The 22,151-nt window shown below is 39.4% G+C and overlaps 1 protein-coding gene across 7 annotated transcripts in view; it reads right to left on the bottom strand.

Annotated features, from left to right (window-relative positions):
* GAB1 (GRB2 associated binding protein 1) overlaps positions 1-22,151 on the bottom strand; it is a 206,960-nt gene that overhangs the window by 28,882 nt on the left and 155,927 nt on the right. For 5 of the 7 annotated variants that reach the window (XM_069105437.1, XM_069105438.1, XM_069105443.1 and 2 more), the window contains exons 3-6: positions 21,345-21,567; positions 12,160-12,764; positions 8,777-8,862; positions 8,268-8,571 (exon numbers count right to left, since the gene is read on the bottom strand). In XM_069105437.1, the coding sequence (XP_068961538.1) occupies positions 8,268-8,571; positions 8,777-8,862; positions 12,160-12,764; positions 21,345-21,567 (1,218 nt within the window). The remainder of the gene's footprint in view (positions 1-8,267; positions 8,572-8,776; positions 8,863-12,159; positions 12,765-21,344; positions 21,568-22,151) is intronic. The other 2 variants (XM_069105439.1, XM_069105440.1) reach the window with 1 other exon arrangement.

The raw sequence follows: 22,151 nt of genomic DNA, 5'->3' as shown, positions 1-22,151 counted from the left end.
ATATATATATATATATATATATATATATATATATATATATATACTATTATTAGTACTATTTTACATGTAATTGGGAAATAAGATATACAGGCACTGGGGCATAGAGATCCACCATGACCTACTAGAAAAGTCGAAACGGGTATGGGAGAAAATATGGGAGAGAGCAGATTGGAGGAGGGGATATTTTGGGGCGGTGGGTAGAGTAAAAATGGGAAGAGAATTTGTAACTCAAAATTTGGTGGAAATGAATGATGTAAAATAGAATTAAATACAGCATTTGAAAAATGGAAAAAAAAGAAAATAATAGGTCAGCACATTTAAAAAACTTTTATGGGGTAGTGATGGTAGTGGTAGATAATTTTATATCAAAAGTGCACTGTTTTTACCTTAATAGATTCTAAAGACGTAGTGGTAGATAATTTTATATCAAATTGCACTGTTTTTACCCTAATATATTCTTAAGACTTTTAATGCAGAAAACAATCTGAGTAAACAAAATATTTACTAATAATAGCTAATGCATATATCGTTTGAAAGTTTGCCAAGTGCTTTACAAATATTAACTCCTTTTATCTTCTAAACAATCCTGGGAAGTAGGTGCTATTGTTATATAAATATTGGTATATTTTTATATATGTATGTATATATTGTTATATATTAAAGATGAGGAAATGGAGGCAGGCATTGGTGGATTAACTTATCCAGGATCACATACCCAATAAGTGTCTGAGGTCACATCTGAATTCAGGTCCTCCTGACTCCAGGTCTTATCCACGAAGCCTTTTAGCTGCCAATCAAGAGATGAACATATATAGTAAAGAGTGTGTGTTGTGTGTATGTGTGTGTGTGTGTGTGTGTGTGTGTGTATGTATTACTCTTTCTCTCTCTGTCTCATTTCCTCACATTTAGATATAGAAGGAAAAGACTTGAGTATCTAATTTAAACAATGACCAAGAGAGCTGATATATCTTGCCCAAGTCAGGAAGGTATTAAGTAATTGCTTGCACCACGACATAAACCCAGGTCCCTCTGATTCCAAATATAGTACTCTTGCCACTGTTCCAGAATTTTTGAGATTCTTTCTGTTTGGGAAGAACCAGCTCAGAGAGTTTTGCAAGTTGCTCCCAAAGAGAGGCGTGTCTTCAAGTGAGCCAACCCACATCTTTTCAAAGGGGCTAACTGTTTTTACCCTAGGATGTTTACAAAATTCCACAAGATTGGTAACTGTGAAAATGTCACTAAAGCAGGAAAATTCCACCAGGAAAGGCTTTTCCCTCTGTATTATCTGTGATGCCATATATTTAGCTGATTAAACCACCAGCTATTTCTAGTAGGCATCCCAAAAATCAAGAATGGAGAATAACAGCTGTCAATCTTTTTTTTTTTTTTTAAAGCAATTGGGGTTAAGTAACTTGCTCAAGGTTACATGGCCAGTTATTATTTCTGGATGTGGTGCTAAGTATCTGAGCCCGGATTTGATCCAGGTCATCCCAACACTGGAGCCAGTGCTCCTTACTTGCTGAGCCACCTGGCCGCTCCTAAGCAATTGGGGTTAAGTAACTTGCTCAAGATTACACGGCCAGGTGTTTCTGGGTGGGTGCTAAGTGTCTGAGCCCGGATTCGATCCCCAGGTCAACCCAACACTGGAGCCGGTACTCTTACTCGCTGTGCTACCTGGCCACCCCAACAGCTGTCAATCTTAAGTGAAAGAAGATAAAAAAAATTAAAACCAAAAAACCCCACTTATATGGTGAATCAGGGAATCTGTTGTTCAGTAATTTTTTTCAGTTCTGCCTAACTCTTCATGACCTTATTTGGGGTTTTCGTGGCATCTGGTCTGCCATTTCCTTCAGCTCATTTTACAGATAAAGACACTGAGGCAAACAGGGTTAAGTAACTTGGCCAGAGTTAGTCACATAGTCAGTAAATGTCAGGAGCAGGACTGGAACCTGGAGCTTCCTGATTTCAGTCTGGAACTCTAGCAATCAGTCTATGCTGACTCTCAAGTATCATTAAAAAAAAAAAATTAGATGATCCTGGGGGTGGAGTCAAGATATTGAAGTAGAAACAGGACCTCTGTGCAGCTCCAGCTGCCACCTTCCCCATGTAAAGGGGACTCTGAACAAATTTTAGAGCTACAAAACCCACAAAATGACACAGAGAAGCTAACCTCCAAATGAGGACATCCTGGCAGGTATCGGCCAGAGCAGCACTCTAGGAGCTGAGCTAGCCCAGGCCCAGGAGAGCCGGAGATTTTAGCCCTAGGTTGGTTGAGCCTGACCAGCCCCCGGCTGGAGGGACTCCAGATCACCAGCAGTTGGGGTTGTTTCCAGATTTATCAACACATAGATGCTAAGGACAAAGTGAGAGGTCAGTGCAGTGTGAACTTTGGGAGCAGTAGGTGGGAGTGCATCAATTTTTCCCTGGGGCAAGAAGCTGCTGAGGAGCCATGGCTGTGCAGCCACCCCCATGTGGCAGCTTCAGCTCCTGGCCTTAAGACTGCAGGGGGACCAAGCGATCAGTCTGATGCGTAATCGCTCTTGCTTTAACCTACTTGGATCTAGATTGCAGTCTAGGGTGGAGATCCTGGGGTGTGTGACCAACTTGCCAGAGCATGTGGAGGCTTCAGAGACAGCACCCAACTAATACCTCAGGCAGCTGGGAAAATGCCAGCGTTTGGGGCAGAAGCTCCCCTGTCTGGTGGCAGAGTCCTACTGTGGCAAAAAGCCCAGGGGTCAAGTGACAGAGGGGCAACATGACCAGGCAAAGGAAACAAAACAAACAGAAGAATACAACATTAGACTCCTATTTTGGGGACAAAAAGGATCAAAGCATGGAACAGGAGGAAGACAGTGAAGTCAGAACTCCTGCACCAAAAGCTTCCAAGGAAAATACGAGCTGGTTACAGGCCATAGAGGACCTTAAGAAGCAGATGAGAGAAGTGAAGGAAAAATTGGGAAGAGAAATGAGAACGATGCAAGAAAATTATGAAATGAGAGTCAACAGCCTGACTGAGGAAAATTACACCTTATAAAAAAAACAGACTAACTCAAATGGCAAAAGAGGCTCAAAAAGGCAATGAGGAGAGGAATGCCTTAAAAAGCCGAATTTGCCAGATGGAAAAAGAATCTCAAAAGCTCAATGAGGAGAATTATTCCCTCAGATTTAGAATGGAGCAAAGGGAAGCTAGTGACTTTATGAGAAATCAAGATGATGTTAAAGAGATCTAAACAAATGAAAGAATAGAAGGCAATGTGAAATATCTCATGGGAAAAACCACTGACCTGGAAAATAGATCCAGGTGAGAGAATTAAAAACTTATTGGACTACCTGAAAGCCATGATCAAAGAAAGAACCTAGAAATCATCCTCCAAGAAATTCTCAAGGAAAATTGCCCTGATGTTTTAGAACCAGAGGGCAAAATAGAGGTTGAAAGAATCCACCAATCACCTCCTGAAAAAGATCCTATATCCAGGTTCTGGAATTCCCAGATTATAGAGAGAATATTACAAGCAGCCAGGAAGAAACAATTTTAATATTGTGGAAACACAATCAGGATAACCCAGGATCTGGCAGCTTCTATGCTGAGGAATCGAAGGGCTTCGAATATGATATTCCAGAGGGCAAAGGAGCTGAGATTAAAACCAAGAATCACCTACCCAGTAAAACTAAGTATCATGTTTCAGGGGAAAATATGGTCATTCAGTGTAATAGAGGACTTTCGAGCATTCTTGCTGAAAAAACTAGAGTTGAATAGAAAATTTAACATTCAGATACAAGAAACAAGAGAAGCATGAGAAACAGGGAAAAGAAATCATAAGCCACTTATCAAAGTTGAACTATTAACATTCCTACATGGAAAAATGATAATTGTAACTGATGAAACTTTTCTTAGTATGAAAATAGTTGAAGGGAATAGAAACATATATATGCCTGTATCGGAGGGTATATGGGCATATGAATACATATGTGAATGTGTGTATATATTTTTACAGGTATACATAGATAGAAGGCACAGGACCAATTTAATAGGAAGGGATGATACTTAAAAGGTGAAATTAAGAGGTGAGAGAGGAATATAATGAGAGGAGATGGGGAAAGACAGAATGGGGTAAACTATCTCATAAAGAAGAGGCAAGGGAAAATGGTTACAATGGAGGGGAAGAATAGGAAGGCAAAAGGGAATGGGTAAACCTTATTCTCATTGAATTTGGCTTGGGGAGGGAATGAAATACACACTAAATAGGGTATCACCCCCTACAGGAGAGTATGGGGGAAGGGGATGAGAGGGGGGATGATGGAAGGGCGGGTAGGCTGGTGGGGAGAGAAGTTGGAAACACTCTCTTTCAAAAAGGGACGGGATCAAAGTAGAGAATAGAACAAGTGGGAAGTGGGATAGGAGGGAGGGAAATATAGTCAGTCTTTTACAATATATCTACTGTGGTAATGTTTTGCATTAGCTACACATGTACAACCTATATTGAACCTCTTATCTTCCCAGTAAGGGTGGGTGACAAGGGAGGAAGGGAGTGAATCTGGAATTCAAAGTTTTAAAATCAGATGTTTAAAATTATATATATACACATACACACAGACACATATACACATGTACACACTATTATTAATACTATTTTACATGTAATTGGGAAATAAGATATACAGCACCGGGTCATAGAGTTCCACCATGCCCCACTGGAAAAGTTGAAGGGGGTATGCAAGAAGATATGGGAGAGCGCAGATTGGAGGAGGGGATATCCTGTGGGACTGCTATTTTGGGGTGGTGGGTAGGGGGAAAACGGGGAGAAAATCTGTACCTCAAAATCTGGTGGAAATTAATGATGTAAACCATAAGTTAATAAAGCATTTGAAAAATGAAATAAAAGATAAAAATTAAAAATTACTTTGCTAAAATAAATAAATAAATCTATGATCCTACAATCACTTAAAAAATTAATTTGAATTCAACAATTTTACATCTCCAACCCCCTCAATATTTGTCCTATAACAAATTTTTTATATCAAGCTTAAGCAAATATTATAATATGATTTTATCACAAATTCAGAAGGTTTAAAAAAAATCATACCTTATATTTATATCCCTAGGGCCTAAATGTTACAAAGTTAAGTTAAAATTTGGAAAATATAAATATATGTGTGTATGTATACATGTATATATAAACATTTATACTAATGTACTGTCAAAAAATAAAAACCAGAGGCTAGACAAACTCTCTAGATTAGTCTTTTTGCTCTATATATCGTGACAGAAAGATGAAAGTAATCAAATTTGTTAGGTTTCTTTGCAGACATTTTCCATTTACTTTTCTCAGTACCCGTTGTTTCTACTCAAAGAACAAGAGCACAAGGATTATTTTGTTTATGTCATCATATTCCCAATGCTCAACACAGTGCTTGGCCCACAGTGGATGATTAATAAATGTCAGGTAAACCCTGCAAGAACTCTTGACATCTTGACACTCTCATAAATGAGTATGCTTGAGAAACAGCACCAGCAGACACAGGCAGAGTTATCATAAGGCAGATGCTATCTAATACTAGTTATCTGAGAGGATTGGGGCCCATCACTATGTCTTGATTTTTTTTAATAGCAATGTCCTGACCATAGTGACCAAACAGCGACACATTTCATCTTGCACCAGTTTCTCAAAAATTTTAGTCTCATTCATCATTTGTAGGTTTCTCTGTCCGGGAGTAACATCTCCAAAATATTTTTTTCCAAATCCAGTGCTAGGCAACAAAAACACACAAAAAGCCAAAATTCAAAAGAAGACCAATGCTGTGGCTGCATGGGCAAGGAGGACATATATACTCTACTCACTGGTGGAGAATCCAGGGCTAAGCCTTAAAACTAGGAGGTTTCAGAGCTTTTGTGCACTCTTCTGGATACAATCACTTCAAAAGTATTGTAAAAACTCATGTGCATTGTAGAGTGCAGCAGCTGATCCCTGTAACTATCACTAGACGTAAGCCTAAAGATAGCACAATTTATTGGACGGAGGTCCAACCTTGGAGACAAGAAAACTGGGCTCAAATCTGGCCTCTGACACATTCATACTTACTATGTGACCAAAGTAATTGACTTAATCTCTCAAAAGACTAAAAGCTACAGGCAAATTGCTGCTCTTTATTGGGAGTTCCTCACACTGACACAAAGGTACACACTAAAACAATTTTTTTTTGGCACTATATGGCAAGCCTTTTGAATGCTTTGCTAGCCTGTTCTACATCTTACTGCCAATTATACAATAGGCTTTCTGTTAGTTTTCTTACTATAGACTTTCTGAAACCTATACAGGTGTTTTTTTTTTAAAAGATACATCTATACAAATTGGCAAGAAAATTTTGAACTCACTTTTTATTAAGTAAATTTGAAAAAGACAATTAGAAAAAGGGGTCAATTTCCATCATTCCATAACATAAGTGAGAAAGTCCTTTATAAAGCAAGAGATGATCTACCCAGCAGGTCAGTGGATAACATCAGGAGACACACATAACCTATGGTAATAAACAGTATCAGAGCAGGATCCCATTCTCTTGAGTAATAATAATAGCAGGTGAATGTGTAGAGTGGTTTAAAGGTTTTCAACACAAATCCTTACGGTCCTTACCCCGAAGGAATTTCAACAGGGCAAAACATACACAAACACATCTTAGGAAATACAAAGTGCACAGGGAAACAGTAGCTCCCAGCATTCTTTTTTTTTTTTTTTTTTTTTTTTTTTTTTTGCTTTTTGGGTTTAAGTGACTTGCCCAAGGTCACATGGCTAGTTTTTTGTGTTAAGTGTCTGAGGCCGGATTTGAACTCAGCCTCTCCTGACTCTAGGGCTAGTGCCCAATACACTACGCCACCTAGCTGTCCCATACCCAGCATTCTTAATGTTGATTAATAAGGCATTTGTAATTTAAAGTCTTAGAAAGTCGCTTGGGGTACCTGAGACATTATCTTGCCTATGGTGCCACAGCTAGTATGAGCTGGAAATAAAATTTATGCTCAGGTCTTCCCAACACATAAGGTCACCCCTCTCTCCATCACTCCATGCTATCTCTACCGTGTGATGCCAGGCGAGTCAAGTAATCCTGTTTGCCTCAGTTCCCTCATCTGTTAAAAGAGCTGGAGAAGGAAATGGCAAACCACTCTGGTATCTCTGCCAAGAAAACCCCAAAAAGGGTCATGAAGTGTTGGACATGACTGAATAAGACTGACCAACAGCAAAAACTCTACTCACAGATAATTCTGTGCTACATAAAGTAATTAAGCCATTCAGCACAGAAAGAAATGAATGACAGTCCTTAAAGTTCCTAAGCTCTCAACTAGATTTTTGGGAAGACACAAGACACAGAACAATGATGGGCTCATAAGCATAATAATAATAGCTAACCTCTGCATAGCACTTTAAGTGAAAGTTTACATTTTATACCATTTACATATGGTATCTCAGTTGATCCTTTCAACAACCCTGAGGCAAGTGTTACTATTATGCTCATTTTACAGCAGAGGTCACTGAGGCTGGGGTACAAGACCTGGACTCAGAAATCCCTGACTCCAGACCTAGAATTCTATCTATTATGTCACTTAGCTGTCTCAGAAAAAGTTTTTTAACTTTAAGGGGCCTTGAAAGTTATCTAGTCTCACCTCCTTATTGTACAAATGAGAAAAATGAATCAGACAAGAGATTAAGCGACTTGCCCACGGTCACACAAATACCAACTTCCTCTGCAGAGACACGTTTTGAACTTGTATGCATCTCTTACCAAAACTATTGCAATGACTCAAGTGTTTTTAAACTGTGTTTTACATCTATAGGTCAAAAGCCAGAATGAAAGAAAAGCTTTCTTTCACCTGTAACACCATCACAGGCACAAACAACAACAACAAAAGAGTATCACTATAGTAACAAATAGACTAAAATTTTACCTGGTAGGGTTAATAAAATTATAAAGAATGACAGCAAGTTGTGAATATATTTCTCACCGTGATTAGATTTTATTCTGAGTAGTAGAAAACGATCTACTCAAGATAACTGAGTGAAATACTATACCAGGAGATTAATTAATAATACTTACACAATTATGTCTTTACTTAATTTTAGCAGATCACTGAGCGAGCGCACACACGCACGCACGTGCACACACACACACAACTTCAGGCATTTTCTATCTCAATATGAGTCATTATTAGAGTAGTTCAATGCTATTTGTAATCACATTAAAAAAAAACCCAAAAGACTATTACATGCTATCCTCACCTTTTCTGTCTGGCTTGAGGTTCCTGTCAACAGGGGGAGGCTCACAGTCTGCCACAGGAACTGGCCTTCTGGGAGGGGTCTTTGGGCTTGACCTGAAGCCCATGTGAGCAGGAGGCGGGACCTGCATTCCAAACGATGAAAAGTCAAATGTCCCTGGTGTCATTGGCACATAGTTGGCTTCGTGAATTGGCTCTGTAAAGCTGCTGGAATGCTGTCGTGGAGGGGAGTTGGGATTCATTGGGACATAGTTTTCATCCAGTTCTTCACTTGATACACTCACCATTGTCAACATGCTTTTGTTTTTCTAAAACACATAACATACATGTTATTTTTAATAAAGACAGAAGGGATGATCTGACATGATAATCAGTGTGATAAATTCCAACTACTTGGAAATGAGAAGCTCTTTGTCCACTTAAACATCTTTTTATTTTACTCCATGATGCTAAAAAGTACAACATTCTTGTTGGGGTGGCACATAATGAGATGCCAGAGTCAGTTATACTTACAAGGTGGCCATGGAAGCCTTCAAGGGAGCTAGATCTATCGCTTGGAAATGTTCGTGGAATATCATAGGAGTCTTGAGAACTGGTGTCTAAAAGAAAGAACAACAAATTTTAAATTCTTCCTATAAGGAGTCATTCTGATTATAATCAAGAATGATTCATTTTTCTTTATATTATAAAAGCCTAAATAAAGTTTAAAAAATATGCAAGACTTTAAAATGCCCTCTAACAGACTGGCATCAATCTGGTTGGCTCACTCAATAGCTGACATACTCTTTCTGATTCTAAGCACTATACAAGGGAGGTAGTGTAATAGAGTGGACGGAGGGGCCTGGGCCTGGGGTCAAGAAATTCTGGATTCAAACACTGCCTCTGACACTTACTAGCTGTGTGTCTCTAGGAAAGACAAGTTGCTTCTTGGCCACTGAGCAAATCTTTCCTTTTCACAGGTCTTGAATTTATTTGTGTGAGTTCTTATTGTTATTTTCTGGAAGAATGTAAGTGGCCTGAGGGCATGGGGCAATTTCATTTGTTTGTCTCTCACCACCTAGTATGGTGCCTAACACATATATCAGGTACTTTAATAAATGGGTCATAGGATTATGGAGCTGGAATTAGAAGGAACCTCAAAAATCATCTAGTTCAATTCCCTCATCTTACAAATGTTGAAAATCTGAGGTTCTAGGAAGCTGAGGTTAAATAGATGGTGGTACTGATCAGAAATGGGTTTTGACCTTTGATTCTGGAACCAGTTACTCTTTCTGCTGAACCAAGTGATCGACAATCATCTATCAAGTGCCTTCCACATAGGAGATGGCTATCTTAGGCCCTGGGGGATAATACAGACAAAAAACAAAACACAGATTGACTACAAATGCCTGCTGAATGAACTTCCTAGGATTTCTCTATTAAATCAAAGTTTGGTGGTAATGGGAGATCCAACACTGTGAGTACTCTTATGTTGACGAAAACACAAATCTTTTGTAAAAGGGGTTTGTGTACTAACCTCTCCACATTGGATAAAATAATGAGCTTGAAAAATAGCTTAAAACTAGCCACTTGCTTATATATCTATAGCTTTGAAGGTCTATTCCCCCTGGAATCTCTACCCAATATGGTCATATCAACTTCTATGATGATCAATGCCATGCTGTAAGCCCAAGTGTGGGTTATGTACAGAGAAGGTAAATCTGGGGTCCCTTCCAGTTCTAGGTGAAGGCAGAAGCAGAGAGGTATTTCTGTTTTCCTGTTTGTTACAAAGAAGCCTTCCTGCTACTCCTAAGGCCATCTTTGCTGAAGGCGGGCAGAAGCTGGGCAACCGCAACCTTTACCCTCTGATTCATTTATGGGTCGATTCAGTCACCCATTTCTAGTACTAGGCTAGAGTTTCATTAACAAGCTAGACTGGTATCAGTTTATTTTCATGACTATAACCTTATATTTAACTAAGCATTTCTGCCTGTGAGTTGTGTTCACAAGACACAGATGTCTTGGCAGCTGTGGGTAGCAGGGAGAGGGGAACAATAAACATACACACTTCACACAAACCTTTATGAATCTCATCACCTTATATCAAAGTGGAACTTGGACCGTTCTCCACTCAAATTCTGCCCTGTTTTTAAAAATATAAATGTGTATTTTTGCTAAAAGAATTGCATGCTTTTGGGGCGGCCAGGTGACGCAGTGAGTAAGAGCGCCGGCCCCGGTATCAGGAGACCCAGGATTGGTTCTGGCCTCAGATACTTGGCACCCACACAAAATAACTGGCCATGTAACCTTGAGCAAGTTACTTAACCCCAATTGCTTAAAAAAAAAAAAAGAATGGCATGCTTGTTCTATATGAAAACTGTTTAGAAAATCCACCACAGAAAACCCACTTATTTGATCATCTTAGAGGAGGAGTGCTCACCCTTGGGGGGTCCATGGGCCTTCAAAAAACCTGGATAGATTTTAGGGGGTTGGGGCCATGAACCTGAATGGAAAAAAAATTATATTTCTATTCCCATTAACCTCCAAGTGAAATTTAGTATCTCCTTTATATATAGACAACAGCCTTAACTTGTCTATATTTTGAATTTTTTAATTATTGAATTATTTAAAAAAATTTAAAAATTATTAAAAATTGAATTATTTAATATTCACAAGGAAGAATATATCATATTTGTTTTTTAATATTCTGATAACTGTATTTTAATATGATGGCTCCCATGTAACAATGTTTTTTATTTTATGTATTTACAAATCTTATTCTGAGGAAGTGTGCCAGGTTTTCCCTAGATTCCAAAGGGCTCCATGACCCACAAAAGGCTTAAAAAGCCCTGCCTTAAAGGCACAGATTTAGGAATATTAAGGGCTTATCTGAGGTGAACATCTAATCCAACATCCACATTCCATAGAGAGGAAAGCTGAGGTCTTCAGAAGGGAAGTTACTGGCACAATTTCACACAGATAATAAATACATAAGAGATCTAGGATTCAAACCTAAGTCTTCCAACTACAAATTCAATGATTTTTCCACGGCAACACACACAAATTTCTTTAGAAAAAATAATTAATTTTGTACAGTTCCAAAAGAACAAGGAAGAGAGAGAGACTTAATGTCAAATAGGTATGTGTACGACCTTCAGGAAAACCCTTTAAAATGTTACATATTGAAAGCAGAATGTAAGATCCATAGTATGAAGTCTGGTATAAGGCAGGTCTTGTCTTGGACAAAGTATATATTTTCCATGAAGGAGATTTCTCTACTAGAAAGACCCCCATCATAAATCCACTTTACTTGTAACATCTTTTTCTTCTACACCATGGGCGTTGAGGGCGCTGTTATAACGGGATGTAGAAAGTGGGGCTGTGGGGCATGCAGTTTATATAGGTATAGAAAAATGCTTCCATGAAACATTTTCTGTATAGACATTTACAAACACCCATTAAAACTGGCTTTGCAACTAGGATGGTTTAAACCCCCCTACCTGTACAGCTGATTAATCACTTAGCCATGGCCCATGATACCTCACAGAAAGGAGGAACAGAACCAATGAAAGCTTTTTTTTTTAATGGCACCCACAAGGTCAGGAGAAAGAGTAGGAGGAGTTCTGGCTATTCCAATTCATTTTCCTCAGCTGGGAAGGCAAAGAAGTGGGAGAAAGGAATGTGCTCCTGATGAGGCTAAATAAGAGTCTTAAAAGCTAAGTCTTAGCAGGGGTCAGCCACCTATTACCAGGCTGCCATGACAGGACGTTAGTGTGGGAGCAGCTGAAGAAGATATAAATCATAACTACTTAACCATTTCTGAAAAATCAGACCCTCTCAAAAGCCCAGTGACCACCTGTTCATTCAAACTCTGGTGCAAGGAACAAAGTGGAATCTGCAAGTCCTTCAAAGCTGACCTTTTCGCAATCTGTTCAAATCCACAGTGGAAATGGTATTACTACGAGATGGCGGGACCCCTGCTGTGGGGACAGAGTAACTACTGTCTGTGTCTGAGGCAGTTCGGGTAATGCTACATGTTTCCACAGGTGATCGGTCGTGAGTTGGGTGTGGTTTCGGGGGCCTTGGTGGAGGAATATCTGGGATCGCCTCTAACTTGGACGTCTGACCCAAAGCTCCTTCTGGAAAAGTCCTTGGAATCTGGTACGTGTTCCCTGGTGTGGGGGGAATGTCATAGCCAATGGAGATATGTCTCATTTGCATTTCGAGGGATGATGTTCCAGATGGCGTATTAAAAACATAAAGCTCTCCGTCGGCCTCGGTGCTTGATGGGGATGCTGTCTTTGGTAAGACGTCATGGGAGAAACTCCGTGGCAGTTTATATAGGCTGGAGTCTATAGAAACAGAGGCAGCTCGGGAGGGTAGAGGGTCATACATGGTCTGCTGCTGAAAAAAGCCATTTACTGCATGTTTGCTCTGAGAAGAAGCAGAATTTTTATGAGAAGGGACATTATCGTTGCAGTCTGTCTCCGAAGAGGTGGATTTTGCAGAATCAGCATGTGGTCTAGACAAGAATTGTTAAAAACAGAACAGATTATTAGTATGGTGAAAGCACAGGATCACTTATTCAGTTTTAACCAAAAAACAAATGGCTCAGTTAAAATACACAACTTGATTTTTCTTGGGGCCTGAGTGTCCTGTTCACTTAATCACAAAAATCACAGAACTTCTAAGATGGAAGGGTATTCAATCAGTATCTGGATCAAACCTATGCTGTGAAAGGAAGAATCTCTTCAATGATATGTATGACAGTGGTCTTCCAGTCTTTGTTAGATGATGTCCAATGCAGGGAATCCTACCACCCCCCAAAACATCCATTCCACCTACAATAAGTCAAATAGTCAGGAAGCTTTCTTTTGACAGTCTTTGAAGTACCTGAAGACAGCTAAGCTATCATGCTCCCACTGAGCCTCCTCTTTTTCAAGTTAAACACTCCCAGTTCCTCCATACTGCATGTGCCCAAAGCCCTCTTTGGGACAGCTTCTAGATTATCTATGATACAGAGGCCAGAACAGAACATTATGTTCCAAATGTGGCCCGACCAGGATAATGAGCATAGTTATGCATTAAATAAATGGAAGGTAGTGGTTAAATTGAGAGGACAGGAAAAAATTCCAACTAGTGAACAATAATACCACTACAAACAACTCCAAATGCATCCTGATTCCCCTTGGGTCTTCCACCTTCCCTTCCCATCCTTCACTCCCCCAACCTATCCCACAACTAGATTCAGAAGGGTTATTAAACTCTGGGAAGCGTAAATGTTTAACATAACATCCTCTGAACACTATATGAAGCTTTACTAGGTAATTTTATCCACTTATGTTGAATCCCTTGCCTAGCATAGTTAAAAATATAAAAATGAAATACTTTGGTTAGAAGTGCTACAAAGGTTTGGAGTATAAGAGTTTGATGGATTTTGTGTTTTTATCTATTTTGCAGTTACTCCTCTTCACTGGAAACTAGCCAACAATGCAACTACCATATGGGAAGAGAATTAGAAATCTAAGAAACTTAATTAAACCACCTCCAAGTCATAACAAACCTTAAGAAACAGAAATTACTTTCTTCACATCATACCTTTTGTTTGGACAAGCAGCAAATTGGGATTGGAATTAAAGGTGCTGGGGTTGGGGAGAGGGTTTCAAACAGCTTTCACACACAAACCAACACAAAACTAATGACATTAGCAAAACCCATACCTTGCAGCTGATAGCTGAACAAGATGCACTCACCACCTGCTTAGGTTGAATGAGAACCCCTGCTGCATTTCAATGGAATTACTTCCTGAAATAACTGGGGAGAAATTTGCTGTCTCCATCCTCCTTGACCTCTCTGTAGCATCTGATACTGTTGACCATACTTTTTGAAAAACAAAAAACAAAAAACAAAAAAAAAACAAAAAACAAAACAGAAACACTTTTCTCCCTTGGTTTTGTGACACTGCCAACTATCCTGTTTCTCCCTCTTGTTTGTCTCCCTGAGCACTCTTTCTCAAGGTCCAATAGTCTAAGTCCCTTGTGTATTGGCCATATATAGAACTATAGCATTTTAGTCTTAGAGATAATCTCGACACTCCATTTACTCATAGGGGAACCTCAAGCCCAGAAAGCTTAAATGATTAATCAAGGTCACAAAGATTTGTATGATGGGGATGACAATTAGCTATCACCACATTTATTTATGCTGACAATCATAGCAGATGTTTACATAGTTCTCTGAAATCTGCCTTTCAATAGCTCTTTCAGAATGGAAGTATGAAATTCCACTCATTTTACAGGTATGGTAATTGAGGCCCAGAGGTCAAGTGGCTTGTCTATCATCACAAAACTAATGTTCAAGTTAGAATATGAAATCTTATTTTGAAACTCATTTTAAATATAGTGTGCTTTCCACTATGGCACAAAAACTCACTGGTTATCACAGACACAAGAGATAAATAAGAGTAAATAAGTGGCAGAAATGAGATGACAGTCCCGACCTTCAGAATTTCCAGTTCCATTTTTTCCCCATGATTCCAGTTTCTCCCTGCTATTTGGTACTAAAGAGCCAGAAGAAATCTTGGTTCAAGAAACTAAACTCCAATATTTATTAGTCATGTAAGCATGAGCAAATCACCTATCCTGTAAGTCTGTTTCCTCTTCTGTAAAATGAGGCTAAAACCAATTGCACCACCTACTTCATGAGGTTGCAGTGAGGACTTGTCGTTCAGTCAGTTTTCAATAGTGTCTGACTCTGTGACCCCATTTGGGGTTTTCTTGGCAACAATACTGGAGTGGTTTGCCATTTCCTTCTCTAACTCACTTCACAGATGAGGAAAGTGAGGCAAACAGGGTTAAGTGACTTGCCCAGGGTCATAGAGCTAGTGAGTTTCTAAGGCCAGATTTGAATTCAGGAGGATGAGTCTTCCTGTCTCCAAGCTCAACACTCTACCCACTGTACCACCTCGCTGCCCCTTGCTATGAAGACAGCACTTTGTAAATCATAAAATATTCGATAAATCTGAATTATAATTACTCTTCTTGCTACATTTTTTCCCTTGGAGAAAGCAGGATACAGTGGAAAACACTCTGGCTTAGGAGTCAAGAAGATCTGAGTTCAAATTCTAGCTGTACTACTTAAAAGATGGGGGACTTTAGGCAAATCGCTTCCTTTGCTTGGCTGTGAAATCACAGTATTGGCATAACAGGCAGGAGTTCTTAAGCTCTGCGGGCCTGGGGAAACCCAAGGACCCCTTTTCAGAATGTTTTAAAATGTATAATATCAAATAGATAAGATTACAGAGGAAGCCAAGTTAAACTAAAATAGAGTTATCAGTGGCTAATATACACATATAAGTAAATAAATATATTCACATATATTTATTTTACATGTGTATGCGTATATAAATATGTGCATATATACATGTGTGTATATTGATATCTATCTCAATTACTATGTGCCAGGCACTGTTCTAAGATTACAATTACTATCTTATTTGAGCTTTACAACAAGTACAGACAGTAGGTAATATTATTATCCCCATTTTACTTATGAAGAAACAGAGGCAAAAAGGGGCTAAGTGACTTACTTGCCCAGGGCTCCATGGCTAGTAAATGTTAGAGGCTGCAATTGACCTCAGGTATCCACTGTGCTGCCAAGCCACCCAATAATTTATCAGAATATTAAAAAGGCTTGTTCATAGGCCCTGGATAAAGAACTCCTGGCCAAGATGATCCCCAAGCTCTAGTCATATAGGACTCATTCATTCTCATGGATACAACCACCAATCTCAATCTTCATATCCCACTCCCAACCCCAGTTCTTGCCAGAGTCTGACTCATTATTTTTAGTTGCCCAAAGGGTATTTCCATGTGGATGCCCTACTGTCATCTTAAAGTCAACACCTTTCCTGTAAACTCATTTGATTAATGTCCCAGCTTCCTTATTTTGATTCAGGGCAGCATCATTCCTCAGTCCTACAGGCTTAAAGTGCTGAAGCCACCTTTGACCATGTCCCTCTATTTTATTCCAGTCAACCAGTCACCAAGTCTGGTCACATTCTTCATACTGATAACAGAAGAATACAGAGGTGAGCTGGAGCCAGCCTGACCCTCTTTTTAACAACTAATTGTTAAATTCTCTGTTTAAGCACTTACAACTCAGAAGAAACCTGTTTTGTTGGTTACCTAGATTTAATTAAACTTAAAAGGGTGCTGTGTGTATACCCCCCACCCCCAAGGACAGCCAGTTGTCAAACATTTACCAGAACATCCCCACATAAACACCTTTTTCAGCATCTCCTTTCCCCTGCTTGAAAAGCCCTAACAATTCTCTAGTAGGCAGTAGGTAGAATTTCATTCATAGGACCACAGGCTTAGAGCCAGAAGTACCTCAGAGGTCCAACTCAACCCTATATAGGTATAGGATGGCCTTGGAGCAGAACCAGGATTTAATCCAGTTCTTTCCACTGTACCCTGAGGCTTCCCAATGCAATTATTTCAACAAATTCAATTCAATCAACTATTATGAAACAAGGCCCCATTCTAGGTACTGGATATGCCAAGAAGAAAAACAGCAAAATCCTTCCCCTGAAGAAGCTAAGATCCCAGCAGGAGATATGAGATCTATAAACATATGAATATTTGATAGCATGTGACAGGTGTATCCTATTATCACAGATCTGGAGCTGGGAAGGAAACTCAGAGGCCTCTTAGTCCAACTCCTTTATTTTACAGTGAAGGAAACTGAGGCCTAGGAATTTAAGTGACCTGCCCAGGGCCACACAGGTAAGCGTCAAAGGCAGGATACGAACCCAGGTCCCCTGACTCCAGTTAATGCTCTTTCCATCTCTACCATTTTGCTCCCCCACCTCTACTTCAAAATGCAAGTGTCAAAGTGCTCCAGAGACATCTGAGGAAGAAGAGATCACTTTTGGTTGCGGTAAGGGAGAAGGTAGGGAAAACTTCATGGTCAAAGTGACACCTGGGCTGAGCCTGGAAGCAGAACATTTCAAAAAGGTAGAAATGAACAAGACTATTACAGGCAGGGGGGTAACAATCTATATGAAAGCAAAGAGGTCTGAGGATCAAATTAATCAGAGAATTCAATTAATGGGTTTAATTAATTAGCATCTACTTTAATGCATTTAATTAACAAAAATTTAATGATTAAATCAGGGAGCAGTTGGTTTGCAGTCCAATTTATCTGGAAGACAGAAAAAATTACTAAAGAAGGCTAGAAAGGCAGGCTAGAGACGGGGAAAGGGAAGAAGGATTTATAAAATGTCTACTATATAAGTATATATATTTACATATGTCATAAAAAGCACGATACTAAATGCTTTTTATATTATTATGTTCTACTTAAATTATAAAAAGCATTACACAAAGTGTTGGGTTTTTTTTTTTTAACAAATATCCACACAACCCTTGGAGATAGGGTTATTTGCTGCTGTTGTTAAGTAATTCAGTCTTCTCTGACGCTTCATGAACCCATGGACCACAGCTTGCCAATGATGTCTGTGGGGTTTCCTTGGCAAAGATACTGGAGTGGTTCTCCATTTCCTTCTCCAGCTCATTTTACAAGTGAAGAAACTGAGGCAAAGAGGGTTAAAATGATTTGGCCAATGGAATGAAACTAGTAAGTGTCTGAGACTAGACAGACCAGATCTGAATCTAGGTCTCCCTGAGTCCAGGCCCACTAGCTACCTCAAACAGATTGAAGATCTTAAGCATCAAAACGAGGTGTTTTGACCTGTGCATTACAAAGATTATTCTGGCAAATGGATAATAGATAATAGATTGGGAAGGGAAAAGTCAGGGAGAGCAGAAAGGAAATTATCACAACAGTCTAGTCAGGAATGTTGGTAAATGTTTAACAATGCACTCTTTAAAAAAGAAAAAATGTGTACACAATACACTTTTAAGTTTAAGTCATATTAACGGTTTTTCCATCAATTTTTTAAGCCTAGAAAATAAAAAAAAAACACTAAACAGAGCCTTGATTTGTGGCATTTGTTGATTTTGGAAGTATAAATGCTCACTTCACTCTGAAATTTTAACAATTGGCTCTGGCAAAACCCCTGAATCTAAGTAGGAGGCAATAAAAGCCTTGAACTTGGGCGATGGAGACATGACAATAAAAGAGGTGAGATCAAACAGGGAGGAATGGCGGGAATGTCTGGATGTGGTCAGGAGAGAATGAGAGAGAACTGGTCATAGTAGTAGCCTTAAGGTTTCAAGTTTGGGTGACAAGGAGAATGAAAGCACCAACCATAACTAACAGAGAAATCAAGGAGGAACAGGTTTCAAGGGAAGATGAGATACATTTAAGACAAGTCCAAATTCCTTCGTCAAGGTTCTGGAGAATCTTACTTGAAGTTGTCTATGCTACTATATATCCTCTGATCCCTCCCCCTACCCCCACCACACACACACACACACACACACACACACACACACACACATACACACACACACACACACACACACACACACACTGTGTTCTCTTTAGAACACATCAGTCAATGTGATCATTTTACTCTTCTTTTCATTTCTGTCCTTCTCTCTGGCTCCATGTTACTCACAATTGATTTGAAATTTGGTCCCCCATCTCTCTGTCCATCCAAATCTTTACCCCGATTACAGGTATACCTAGTTCCCACCCACATTTCTATGAAGCCTTTCCGAAAGATTTGAGCCCACAGGGAGTTTTTCCTTCCCCAAATTTTAATCCTTCAATTTATACTGTCTTGTTCTATAATTATTTCATGTCTATACCTTCTGTATTAATTAGAATGTAAACTCCTTGAGGGAGCATGGCACTAGGGACCTACTAGCTTCTTAATAAATGACTGTTAAGTTGAAATGAATTGAAGAAAAGGATTGTGTTCCCTAGCACTGTGTTGGACACATAGGAGGTATTTTTTTCTTTAATGAGACCTTTGATTTCACTGGTGTAGAGAACTCCTGATGAGAAAAGTGGTTTTGCAACACAGAGTTGCCTCAATGAGGCATGGAAGCATCTGATGATTTGCTTCAGGGCCACATAGCCCACACTGGTCAGTTAGGATCTGAACTCAGTTCTTCCTGACCTTGAGCTCCCCACATTCCATGACTGCCTCTCTAGAACTCATAAGTACTTTTTATGAACCTTAAAGAGCTATGTAAATGTGAGCTATTATTGGTTAAGAGATGACTCTAGGCAAAAGGGAAAACACAGAAAAAAAATGTGTAATATAGTAGTCCATTTTAAAAAGTCAACAATTGAATAGTGGCACTCCTACTTTTAGGAGGAACCTTGGTTAGTTATCGAGGAAATAAAGCTGGGGATGTGAAATCTTAAAACACACACAGCAAACAGTGCAAAATTAAGTTAGAATATGTGTTATTAACTAGTGAGATTAAAAAAAAAACAATCTTTCTTCTACAGGCAAAATCCCATCACAACAAACACAGAGAACCCTCCTCTGGAAAAGGGAGCAAATGCCTTCTATGCCCCCATGAAAGGCCCACAAGCAAGAGTTCTGTATACCTCACTACAAAAGACTCTATACAACAGAACCAAAGAATTAGGTCCCAGCTCACAAGATAGTCACTTACTATAGAGAAAGAACTTGTTTGACAACTTAATTACCATGTGCTTCAGGGTAGAGAAAGGAGTCAGTCCCGGGTTTCCCTCTTTATGGCTCTTTAAATACTTTTACATCTGGGGTGGCCAGGTGGCGCAGTAAAAGCGTTGGCCCTGGGGTCGGGAGACCCGGGATCAGTTCCGGCCTCAGATACTTGGCACCCATACAAAAATAACTGGCTGTGTAACCTTGAGCAAGTTACTTAACCCCAATTGCTTTATTTATTTATAAATAAATGAATGAATGAATACTTTTACATCCATCATCAAGTCAGGAAACACTGGACTCTGGGCTGGGCTGCCCACTTACTAGTTGTGAGACCCTGGATATGCCAACCCCCCCCCCCCCCGCCCCAGCATACCCCAGGTAACTCAAAAGGAGTTAAGTGAAGGGCTCTGAAATCTGATGAGAAGGAGCTCCTTCCTACAATGTTTCCTCTGTGTTGGTGAATCATAAGCAAGTCTCTTGACTCAAAGCTCTTTCTAAACTGAAGTGGTATCAAATAACTATTGCCTTCCAACTCTCCTTACCCCCACCTCCCTCAAACATGCCAACTATCTACACAGACTCACCTAAAACATCAAACCAAGAACTACACGATTATATCCAGGACTGTGGAAGAAGACGGTAGGATTTTTTTTTTTTGGGTGGGGAGGGAGATTTAGAAAGGCTCTGAAACTCTCCAACTTTACAGAATCATCATTTCAGAACTGAAGGGAACATTCAAGGTCATCTAGTCCAACCCCTTCCTTTTACAGGTGAGGAAACTGAGGGTCAGAGAAGACTTTCTCCAGGTCATTTGTAACTGCCAAAGTTGGGATCCAGCTTCAGGTCTTTATGACTTCAAGCCCCCAGACCTTTCCTTTTTACCCTATTCTGTCTCTTAGATTCAAACTGATTGTCTGCAGTCACTCAGATGAAAAAGAGGAATTTTAGCAGCCTATTTAAATTAAATTAAATTCCATTCCAACCCAACAATTTGGATGTCCCATGGTCTTTGTTATGGAGGGATTTTACCTGTTGTAATGAATTCCTCACATACAGACATTCCCCTTGCCCCAACGAGCCACAGAACACCAACACTCACAGCAATGGGATCTTTTTGCTTTCAAAGTCTTCAAGAAGTAGATATTCCTCTCCTTCTTCAGAAACAAAAGAGGACCCTTGGCTGGTTCATAATCACATAAGAAATGGAGCAAGATCACCATTTATACATCAGTGAAATCTCGTAGGCAAGTTAAATCTGCAGTAGAGGCTAGGTATGACAACCTGCAGCATACAGCTTTCTGACAGAGCCTTGTGAAATGAGCCTGTACCCTCGACCCACAGGGAAGATCTCTACTACCACTTCCCTGCATATCAATTAACTTCAATGCACGACATCACTCCTGCAGAGAGAGTGGACCTCCAACTTTGAGCAGCAACAAACAAAATGCAAAATTTTTAAAAAGATTAGATAGTGCAGGATTTTACCTTGTGGGTTCCAACTTCTTGCTTTGACAGTTGATGAGCAAGAGGTAGTCTTGGGGATCATCCTGAATGGGAAGGGGCTCCAGGTGTGATGGCAAGTTAATTAGCTGATAGGGAGGAGGTAGAGTGCCAGAGGATGGATCCATCTGCATAGACGGTGGTGATGTATTTACAGCTAAAGGGAAGTCAGTTGAGGGCTGCAAAGAGCCAGGTGGTTTCACAGGATCTGGAAGGTAAAACAGAAACATCAAGTGGTGGTCTCTCTTATCCCCTTTCAAGGAATTTTTACTTAGCATTATAGATTTAGGTGGGACAGGTCCTCAGGGTTTACACAGTCCGCCTTCCACATTAGACTAATGGGGAAAGTGAGGCCCAAGAAGTGAATACATTTGATTGGAATCCAGATTCTCAGATGATAAATACAATCAAATCAATCAACAAGCATTTTATTAAGCAACTGCTAAATATGTACTTTATAAATAAATGTATTCCTTAAATAAATTTCTCTAAAGAAATTAAATTTATTACAATAATTTAAAAATAAACAATCAGATATTTTAATAATTACTAAGTTGTTATTATACATTACATTTAAATAAATTAAATAAATGTATGACCTAACTAAAATTACAATTATAAATAATCAAATCAATAAACAAATATTTATGAAGTAAAATTATGTGCCAGAATTGTGGTAGGATTTGGGGATAAAAGTACAAGAAACAACCCCTATTTACAGGGAGTTCCATTTTAATGCGGAGAGCCAACAAATATATAGCAAAAATATAAAGTATACACAAAGTACACTAA

The sequence above is a fragment of the Petaurus breviceps genome, unplaced genomic scaffold, assembly GCF_028583685.1.
Source record: "Petaurus breviceps papuanus isolate PSGF00001 unplaced genomic scaffold, PetGlider_PUasm1.0 76, whole genome shotgun sequence".
Lineage (NCBI taxonomy): Eukaryota > Metazoa > Chordata > Mammalia > Diprotodontia > Petauridae > Petaurus > Petaurus breviceps.
Note: the sequence above shows the minus strand (reverse complement) of the source record. Positions and strands in the feature narration are given on the sequence as shown.